Genomic DNA, 11,382 nt, shown 5'->3' with positions numbered 1-11,382 from the left:
CAAAAAGTGTAGACAGAAGGGATTATTAAGATGAAAACAAGATTTAATATTTGTATTCGACCGAATAATGAAATACCGATGATAGCAATCGAATTGTGATTTTGAGAGTAATACCGGTGGTTTTTATGTATAGGCTACATCATGCAGACGCAACACTTTTTTTTTTTTTTTTTTTTTTTTTTTAAAAAAGAAAGAAAGAAAATATATATAGCCTATTTAGACCACGCTGCTATGAGTGCAACATAAATAAATAAATAAATAAATAATAATAATATTAATAATAATAATAAAATACTGACACAGCAACAACAAAATAGCACGCGCCCCTGGACTAAGTAGGCTAGATAACGAAACCCAACGCTCACCAATTGCTCATTTTCGGATGGTAAACCATATACACAATACTTTGCAATAAATTGACCTTGTGAACCAAAACGAAGCGACCCTCGTCACACACTAAAACAAAGCGATCAAGTTGAGCTTTGTTTGTCGCACAGGGAGCGCAGCGCGAATGGGGAGGAGAGAGAGAGAGAGAGAGAGAGAGAGAGAGAGAGAGAGAGAGAGAGAGAGAGAGAGAGAGAGAGAGAGAGAGAGAGAGAGAGAGAGACTCGCGCGCAGAGTGCTGCAGATACACACGCGCTTCTGCTGCAGGTGAGAGGCGCGCGCTGGACAGAGGGACCGTCCTCGCGCTGGAATTTAAGACACTTTCCTAGCATCTCTGCCGGGATTTGAACTCACTTACTCGTTCGGTTTTGCATCTTGCCGTGGCACTGAACGGCACAGTGGCACTGCGGACATTTTGCCCCTTTTTGGTGCAAGTGAGAGAACTATTAAACGCTGTTGCGTGGACTGGAGAAAAATCAATGCGCTTATGTGTACGAACAGGCACGCGGAGAGGACAGTTTGTTTGCTGCTTATATCAGTGGCACAAGGAGCGAAGAAGTTCCATCTTGCAGTTTGTATTCCTTTTCGTGGGAAATCATAAGGAGCAGAGAGTCCGAATCTGGGAAGGCTGGATTTTAAAAGCCTATTAACTGATTTGACGCAATGGATTGAATATGTGGCTTTGCTGCATTTAATGAAAACACTCCCATCGATGACAAGTAATGGCAAAGACGGAGTAGTCTCAGCAAGTATTTTCTGGCATGTTTATTTCAAGCTTAACATTGAATGAATTTGAAGGAACGGGACTTGAAGACGCAATTTGATTACGAGTTGCATGTATTTCTAAAGGACACATTAATGGAAATAAAGGAATAGTGCGAGCCTAGGATAAGAGGAAAACAATATTTTAAATAATGCGCTATTTTGCCTGAGTTTGGTCACCACAGAGAGGTGTCCCGGTGAAGAAACGATTTAATCATTAGCAAAAAAAAAACAAAAACAAACAAACAAAAAAAAACGTTAAAATAGATTAACGTTCATTTTTGCGTAAGGAACAATGAGGACTACATGCATTGTGGACTGTTTAAGATACTGCTTTCTTATTCTACAGCTGCTGAGTCAGCCCGTAGCCAAGCAAGTGCTTCGATACAGCCTGGCTGAGGAGGGTCCCGCCGATGTCCGTGTCGGTAATGTAGCCGCGGACCTCGGCATCACGGCTGGCATGGATGTGACTTTTACCTTAGAATCCGGCTCCGAGTACTTTAAAATCGACAACATGACCGGAGACCTGAGCACGAACGAACGGCGGATAGACCGCGAAAAGCTGCCGCAGTGCCAAATGATTTTTGATGAGAACGAATGTTTTATAGATTTCGAAGTGTCAGTGATAGGGCCAGCTCAGAGCTGGGTCGATCTCTTCGAGGGCAAAGTGATTATTTTAGACATAAACGACAACACGCCGTCTTTCCCCTCTCCCGTCCTTACTCTCTCAGTGGAGGAGAACAGACCAATTGGTACACTTTATCTCCTGCCCACGGCCACCGACAGAGATTTCGGTAGAAACGGAATTGAGAGATACGAGTTAATTCAGGACAACGGCGATAGCTCCATCAGACGAACTGGCACTTCAGGCTCCAGCAGTGTTGACACTCACACTGGCAAGCGGAGATTTGACGAGGGGGCGAGTCGTAGCAGTGTCTTTGAACTTCAAGTTGCTGACACCACAGACGGCGAGAAGCAGCCGCAGCTAATTATCAAAGGGGCTCTGGACAGAGAGCAGCGTGACTCCTATGAGCTGACTCTGCGTGTTAGAGATGGGGGCGACCCCCCACGCTCCTCCCAAGCCATTCTTAGGGTAATGATCACAGATGTGAATGATAACACCCCACGCTTCGAGAAAAGTGTGTATGAGGCAGACCTGCCAGAAAACAGCTCCCCTGGTGCCCCCATTCTCCAGCTAAAAGCAGGTGATACTGATGTTGGTGTGAATGGACAAATCGAGTATGTTTTCGGAGCAGCCACCGAATCAGTCCGGCGACTGTTGCGGCTTGACGAAAGCACTGGCTGGCTCAGTGTTTTGCATCGAATTGACCGCGAAGATGTCAGCCAGCTTCGCTTTACAGTCATGGCACGTGACCGTGGCCAGCCTCCTAAGACCGATAAGGCCACGGTGGTCATCAACATCAAAGACGAAAATGACAACGTTCCGAATATTGACATTCGAAAAATCGGACGCATTTTTCTCAAAGATGGCGTGGCTAATGTGGCGGAGGATGTGATTGTTGATACGCCTGTTGCTCTGGTCCAAGTCTCAGACCGTGATAAGGGACCTAATGGTATTGTGACATGCACAGTAGTGGGCGATGTTCCATTTCAGCTCAAACCAGCAAGTGAGGTCGAGGGTGAAATGAATAAAAAGAAGTACTTTCTCCATACTTCAGCACCACTTGATTATGAAGCAGTGCAGGAGTATAATGTGGTCATTGTGGCTGTTGACTCTGGAAGCCCTAGTCTCTCGAGCAACAATTCGTTATTAGTTAAAGTTGGGGACGTGAATGATAATCCACCCATTTTTAGCAAAAGCACATTGGAAGTTTCATTTCCTGAGAACAATGCTCCTGGTGAGCGTGTTGTCACAGTAGTGGCCTTAGATGCAGACAGTGGCAAAAATGCAGAAATCGCTTACTCCCTGGACTCCTCTGTGAACGGATTGTTTTCCGTTGATGCAGACACCGGTGACATCCGTGTCAACACCATACTTGACAGGGAGCAGACAGAACGCTACGAGTTCAAAATTATTGCCAAAGACAAAGGCATGCCTGTTATGCAGGGCTCAGCCACTGTGGTAGTCCAGGTGGCGGATAAAAATGACAACGAGCCAAAGTTCATGCAGGATGTATTCACTTTCTATGTAAAGGAAAACCTGCAACCCAACAGCCCTGTTGGCATGGTCACAGTAATGGATGCCGATAAAGGACAAAATGCAGACATGAGTCTATACATTGAGAAGGAAGAGGACATTTTCTCAATTGACAACAACACAGGGACCATCTTCTCAACCATGGCTTTTGACCGCGAGCAAAAAACCACATATTCATTCCGTGTCAAAGCTGTTGATGGAGGCGAGCCACCCCGGTCTGCAACGGCCACAGTGTCTCTCATCGTAGTGGATGAAAACGATAATCCTCCCACTGTTACGTTTCCAATGAACAGCTCATACACACTTCTCCCCCCCTCTAGCAATGTAAGAACAGTGGTCAGGACTGTCACAGCTACAGATACTGATACAGGTGTCAATGCTAATCTTAGCTATAGTATAGTTGGCGGCAATCCATTTAAGTTGTTCGAAATTGATGCAGGAACAGGTGTCATCTTGTTAGTAAGCAAACTAGAACAAAAACACTTTGGCCTGCATCGCCTGGTTGTGCAAGTGAATGACAGTGGGGTTCCATCGCAAAGCACCACAACACTGGTGCACATCTATGTAAATGAAACACTCTCCAACTTCACTATTGTTGAAGCGCAAATTGCAAGAAGCCTTGGCACGCCAATTAATGCTGACATTGCTGGTGACCCCAACTATGATTTGGGAAAGCAACGATTGAGCATCGCCATAGGTGTTGTGTCAGGTATCATGACAGTCATTCTTATTATTCTTGTGGTGGTCATGGCACGCTACTGCCGCCCCAAGAACAAGAACGGTTATGAGGCTGGAAAGAAAGACCACGAAGACTTCTTCACACCACAGCAACATGACAAAAGCAAGAAACCCAAGAAGGACAAGAATAAGAAAAAGTCTAAACAACCTCTGTATAGCAGCATTGTCACGGTTGAGGCATCCAAGCCAAACGGGCAGCGCTATGATGGCGTAAACGAGAAACTGTCAGACAGTCCAGGAATGGGCCGCTATCGCTCTGTCAATGGTGGCCCAGGTAGCCCAGATCTTGCTCGCCATTACAAATCCAGCTCACCCTTGCCCACTGTTCAGCTGCACCCACAGTCACCCACGGCAGGAAAAAAGCACCAAGCAGTTCAGGACCTGCCACCAGCCAACACGTTTGTCGGCACTGGAGATAACATATCCATTGGATCAGACCACTGTTCTGAGTACAGTAGCCAAACCATGAACAAGTACAACAAACAGGTAAGGGCATCTCTTTATTTTTAATCTATGAAATCTTTAAATCTTAATCACCAACACTATTCAGCCTACACTGTAATACTATCATGCTAGATATATGTATTTTTAGCTGATGCTTCTGTTTCCCTGTATCGACCTGCTTCGCTTCAGAGTGCCATTTAGATGTAGTGCACAAAGCGAAATCAAGGCATTCTTCAGTCAGGGATATCATATTCACCAGGCCACCTGAGATACAGAGGCCAAGCTGTGGACACATTTCCTCGTCTTTTTGAGAGTAGTTGTAGGGCAGATGTTGTGTCAGTGGTGATGGACTTTGTGTGTGTGTGTGTGTGTGTGTGTCTGAAGATTGAATGGCATCACATATGGCTCTGGTTCACAGCTATTCCATCTCAGCAGTAGGCTTGCAGCCGCAGCATAACCCAAGCTCTTTTATCAAAAGATGGTTACGTCTTTCTTTTTCTGGGAGGGAGGATAGAGGGGGGTGAGTGAGATGAAGCCGAGTTAGAAAAGAGTGAAAAAGGTGTAATGTTAGTTGTGGTGTCATGTTTTAGCTTGCTTATCTGAACATACTGGGAACATTGGGGAGGGAGGTCACATTTAACTTTCCTGTACTCTTGTGTGTCTGGACCAATTTACTGACCAAGCAGTCAAATATATGCTCCACCCCTCCCTCTCTCTCTCTCTCTCTCTCTCTCTCTCTTCCTTATCTCACACTCTCTTATCTTTATTGTTACCCCATACCTCTCTCACTCTCCTTGTCATTTATGCCATCATTTAAAGCGTAATATATCCTTTGTTACATTAGGGTCGAAACAGATTTTGAATTCTAAGGCACACATGAGAAATAATCAGTTTATATCATTATTTTCCCATCCTGTGGATCATTCAGAGCTAGGTGAGGTTAATAAAAAATGATGTCAGCCCTTTCATTTTCCAGATTTGCCAGGAAAAGAACACTTGCCCTGTCGTTTCATGTGTTTTCAAAGGTGGTTAATGCATTATTGATTCCTATCTAACATGGTGTAAATAGTGCCCTCCCTTGCATTCCAGAACAATGGCCTTTCTAAACACAAGCTGCAAGATAGTACCCATCACACACACACACACACACACACACACACACACACACACACACACACACACACACACACACACACACACCTTTACAATTTTTGGGGGGATTTTCTATATCTACTTTGAGTCAAGTTTTTTTTTTTTTTTAAGTTAAAATTTGGACATTAATCACTCACCCTCATGTTGTTCCAAACCTGTATGACTTTCATTCATTAAACACAAAAATTAAAAAATCTCATTCACTTTCATTGTTAAGGAAAAAAATAAAATGCAATGAAAGTGAATGGAGACTCAGGCTTACATTCTGCCTAACATCTTTTGTATTCTATTGGGAAAAAAGTTAATTCATTTGGAACAACATGAGAGTGAGTGAATGATGACATTTTCAGGTGAACTATCCCTTTAAGATGTTTTTCCTGATGCAAATCTTCCACATTCAGGCTGTTTGCACAGCTTCTGTTTTTTGTTGACAACTTTGCTCTGCCTCGCATCTCTCTCTCTCTCTCTCTCTCTCTCTCTCTCTCTCTCTCTCTCCTCTCTCGCTTTGTTTAGGTGTCTGCACTTCTTTGCGAAAAGAGTACTGTTGCCTATGTTTCTTACGGACATCTCATGCATATTTAAACACAGACTCCATTTACTGCAGCGGCACATTTATTGTGTGTCCAAGTGCTCTGCTTAGATAATTATTTATTTGCTTTTTATTTGAGAGCTACAAATGCTTTCTGGGGTCTGTCCATTTGTTTGTCCATTCAAATGAAACCTACTTCTTCTTAGGGCGCTGAGCGAAAGAGTTCTACACTATTACCAGTTTGCAATTACGGCGTCCTTGGCAAGAGGCGAGATCAAGCCCAGTGTCATTACGTATATCCCTGCTGACAATTTAACAGGGGCTCTTTAGATGTTTTATTGAGCATTATCAGGAGTAGCCAACATGCCCTCACAAAAACCCATTTAGGTTGCTGCATAGCATAATAGTCTATATGAAATACATTACAGGGAGAAGTCATTAGAATGTCTTGAGCTTAATATGTTCCCAGCTTGCTTTTGTCAGCAGAATGATGTTTTAAAGTAACCTTAGTAGTTTTGTTTTTCCTTATTCTTTTTTTTAACTACTTCCCTTCACAGTGTCATTCTGCATCTGTCAGTCATCATGGAACAAAACATGTAGACTATTCTTGAGTGTCCCACTGGATCAAGGCTTAGAGCTGTATGATATAGGGAAGACTGGGGTAGTTGTTACACTTTTTACTCTACAGGGTAGGTTTATTTTTGAAAGTCAATTTTCACATGCCACATACCTTGAAGTCTTGGCTACAAAAAAAGCTATTGTACATTTTCACCAAAGATACATTTTTCATCAAAGATACAGTTTAATAAACATATGTTGGCCCAATGGTGGGGCATGTTGTCACTCTTGTTAAATCTACACCTACATTAAACAGCCATTTATAGGCTAAAGTACAAAAATATCAAAAAAAATTTTTTGGTGAACAAATATTGTAATTTATAAATTGTAAAACCTGCCTCAACAAAAATGTGACAACATGCCCTGACTTGACTTTCATGAAAAATACCTTGTCCTAAGAACCCTCTGTCCTAAGTACACACTGATATACAAAACCTCTGCGAGATAAAACACATATTTGCACGATTGGACTTTTGACTCAAAATCAAATTGATACTTCGTTGTGTGACAACTAGCCCTAGTCTCCCCTATTTAATGTAACTGTATTTAATAGTGGACACTATTGTTTTGGGAGGAAAGAAAGGCTTGTGTAAAATAGTTGTATTAAGTTTGTTTCTAATTTGAAACACAGTAATGAACACTTTTTGTAATGGGACAAGAAAGTCTGCTAAATGTCTTAATTGTAAATGCACATCTAAATAAGATTCTTAGTACTTTCATTTAGCATTTAACTGCATAATATAGAGGAGTGACGATTAGATTAGATAGAGGTGTGGCGATTCTTGATGCATCATTATTTTGTTTGTTGACGTGTTATCACGAATAAACTCTCCAGTTGCTATGTGCTTGCGTTTGTGAATGAATTTCAAGATGGCAGTTTCAGTCAGGGACAATGGTCGCTTTGGTTGATACATCCAGTCTGCGGTCAGTTCTGTAGTGTCCACTTGTCTTTATTTTATGTCTGCCTGAGCATTTGTTTCTAGCATCTCACTCTTGTCTCTGGCACACACATAAGTGCATTTTAAATTGAAATCAGAATTAATTTAGATTAATTCGATTTTGTCTCCCATCCCTAGCATAAAAAAGCAATTGTAACATTGTTGAGTTTCAAAAAGTCGGTTCTCATGGCCTCATCATACACTGGCATATAGCTTTTAAATTAATAATGGAGAACATAGAGTATAGTGGTATTAATAATATCTTGTAGCTGAATTGAAATACCCTGTTTCTCCCATTTCTAGACAAGCTTAATTTTTCCTTCACAGTACAATTCCCTGTGGTGAAGTCATCCATGAAAATTACCTGTGTTTTACTCCCTGTGAAAAGGCTGTGCTCTTTTTGACCGTATTTGGTTTCAGCTCTTGTGGTCTGACATCTGAGATGCTTTCTCTTTCCCCTTCCTTTCTCTGTTTTCTGGCTAGTGGAGGAAAGGATAAAGGAGACAGGGACTAGAAAGAGGGCCCTGTTAACAGGCTAGAGAAAGGTCTTTACTGTTCTCAGTTCTCTTAGTGTGTGTGTGTGTGTGTGTGTTTGTGGAGAGGGATCGAGTGCTGTGGCCTCGTAAATGTTTGGCCTGGTTTCATGTTACCTACATCCCCCTAACCTTCACATACACACACACACACACACACACACACACACACACACACACACACACACACACACACACACACACACACACACACCATATCATTCCAGACAGGTAATCGGACAACTCTAGTGTTTCCATGTCCCATTGCACATGAGACATTTAAGCTGTCGTTGATTTAACTTAATGCAGGTGGGAGACGCCACCTCTCCGGCTAGCCAGAAATGTTATATTTCAAGGCGTTTTCTAATGTTAAACACCTCAAAAAACTGGTTTGGTTGTTTGAACTGGCTAATGTTTATTCACAAATAATGTCTCTAATGGGAGAGTGCTCTTTCCTTCCAGTCTGTATTTTTGGCCACTCTAGCTGTTCGATTCTCTTGAGTCAGTGCTCTAAAGACACAGAAAAAAAGGTGAAAAGGCGTATATCCATAACCGCTAAAGGTTTAAACCAATGAATATGGAAATATGGCCTGGATTCAGTCTTTAATCATTTCCCCTGATCTCCGTCTCTCTCTCTAGATCAGAGGCGATTAAATGCATTCGAACAGCATGAGTGTAATTCACTGATGAAAAGGGATTCTTGCCTATTTTGTACAAATAGGACTGGAGTTATAGCAGCCTGTTTGATTTGAGCCAATATCAACATACGAATCAAATATCTGCAAATCACATCCAATCCTTTTTTCTTTTAAGGGGGAAACAGTTTGGATTGTACTAAACCATGTCCATATTTAGTTTTGTCTGAGGGTATTGCCGAGATCATTGTTGGTATAGGCTTTTGAGGTCAGTGTTTGGTCTGTTGTAGTTTCAGCCTGTACGATGCAGTTCGTTCCTTCTTGCATGTGTTTTACATATGACCCCTGCCTGGTGGACCAAAACATCAGCCACTTTGGACATGTGTGAGGAGTGCAAAAACTCACCCATGCAAATGGTGATCACGTCTACTGCATTGATGAGTGTTTGTGTGAGCTTTTGCACTCACCCTGTTTTGCTGCAGGGAGACATCAATGCAAATCACCGTAGCTAATTTTGATTAAAAACAAAGTGGTTTTTAAAGCTAAAGTTCAAGAGCAAAAAAATAAAAAAATGAAAAGAAGAAGCCAATGAGGGAAGCACATATTTGCCTGGATGACCTTTTAATAATAGTTTTGTTTTTGTTGTTTAAATAACTTTTTAAAATGACTTTTAGATCATTTAATAAAAATGTTTGCTGTTTCAAGTGACCTCAAAGTTGAGAATCACCCTACAATCAATGAAGCAATCAAGCTGCATTTACAAGCAACCGTATATTAAATTTTTTAACAATACAGAACCATAAAATTAACTACAAGCCATCATTGTCACGTCACATTAAATTACACACCATGCGATGGCACAGAATTGGTGGTGTTCTCAGTGAGGGTAATGGAGACCAGGACAGAATTAGATCAGCTGAAGGCTTGATTGCTGTGTTATTAGGGAGAGCTTGTCAGTTGAATGCCAGCGTTAAATGGTCAACACTGACCAAATATGTCACAGGTACAGATCTAACTCAAGATGACACATGCGTCCATGTAGCTTCCTCTGAGAGAGACAGAACGAGGAAGAGAGACTTTTGAAATGTATTCATTTGCAAATATTATGTAAATGTAGCTAATTTCACAAATGACCATATGCATGTAATTAAGCTGGTTTTTTAGTTTTTTGTTTGTTTGTTTTACTCCACAACTAGATCATTAAATGCAGGCAGAACTGCACAGATCAGTGTGACTTTGAAAAATAGAGGCCAACTCTTCCTTTGCATGTACAGGCCAACATAGCCGTATGTAAAACAGTAATGTAAATGACCTGTAAAACTTCACCCTGAAATATGAAAGCTGCTTTGCCTTTGATACACTGCAGGGTTGAGTTAACAGAGAAAACATTACAATGTAGAGTTGCATTTTTTCTCTCTCTCTTCTTTATGCAGCGCAGTAGTAGTGATTTCACTTGACCTTTTACAAGTAGTACAGCCACGTCTCTTTGAATTTTTCCTCCTTCTGTTACTGTAAGTAATCCATCCTTTCTGCCTGTTGACAGCAGGATGTAGCTCAAGTGTTCCTAGAGTCTCTCTCTTTCATTCCTTACCTCTCTTTTTATTCTCTATTATATCTCATAGTCTCTTGTTCCTCAATCTTCACGTGAATAGTTATGATTGAAGCAATGTAGATGCACTTGTAACATTCATCATGCTAAAATGATGGAAGCGAAGAAAGGAAGCAGTAGGGCCGAAGCAGCGGGGGCAAGTGAGATCATCTCTTGATTGGTTGCTGCTGTGCTGATTGTAAGTGCCGGTGTCATCGATATGTGTGCTTAACCCTCATCTGTACCTCAATTCAGATGGTGTCCAAACTCACAGGGCACACTGGATTATAATTTGTAAAGAAAGACTCAGACACACACACACACACGCACACACACAAGCACACATATGCACACACACACTTCCCAGTTTTATCATTTTCTGCAGTTCATGTCAGGATAACATTGCAGATTCTCATTCTAAATCATCCATGATCTGTTTGTAATTTGTGTGTTTGTGCAGTGTTTACCTCAGTGAAATAACTGTAATGCACTACCTCAAGTGGTTTATTGCTTTAATAAAATTGTGGCAACAGCAATATGATAAAATACACTTACCTCTATGTTCAGTTAACAGTTAAAATTATTTTAAAAAAGAACACGGTAATCATGTTATTACATATACGTACATTTTAATTAGGGCTGTTGATTTAACATGTTAATTTAGTGCGATTAATAATATGAAATATAATGTGTAAAAAAATAAATAAAGCAATTAATCATGTCCCCGGAGCATTATAAGGAATATTCCTATTATTGGACAAATTCAAGATTGAAATTCTACCTGTTTTCTCCAGGGGGCAGTGAGCAAAACTCCAGCTGTATAGGCGAAGCACAGCGAATACAGAGAACAAACCACACTCACAGACAGCAGACAGCACAAGATGAGAACAGTGTTGCCAACTT

The 11,382-nt window shown here is 41.3% G+C and overlaps 1 protein-coding gene across 3 annotated transcripts in view; it reads left to right on the top strand.

The window, feature by feature from the left end:
- The first annotated feature begins 678 nt into the window (after window positions 1–678).
- LOC127657659 (protocadherin-7-like) overlaps window positions 679–11,382 on the top strand; it is a 154,043-nt gene continuing 143,339 nt past the window's right edge. For all 3 annotated transcript variants that reach the window (XM_052146522.1, XM_052146516.1, XM_052146524.1), the window contains exon 1: window positions 679–4,528. In XM_052146522.1, the coding sequence (XP_052002482.1) occupies window positions 1,442–4,528 (3,087 nt within the window). In that variant the 5' untranslated portion in view covers window positions 679–1,441. The remainder of the gene's footprint in view (window positions 4,529–11,382) is intronic.

The sequence above is a fragment of the Xyrauchen texanus genome, chromosome 2 (assembly GCF_025860055.1).
Source record: "Xyrauchen texanus isolate HMW12.3.18 chromosome 2, RBS_HiC_50CHRs, whole genome shotgun sequence".
Lineage (NCBI taxonomy): Eukaryota > Metazoa > Chordata > Actinopteri > Cypriniformes > Catostomidae > Xyrauchen > Xyrauchen texanus.
Note: the sequence above shows the minus strand (reverse complement) of the source record. Positions and strands in the feature narration are given on the sequence as shown.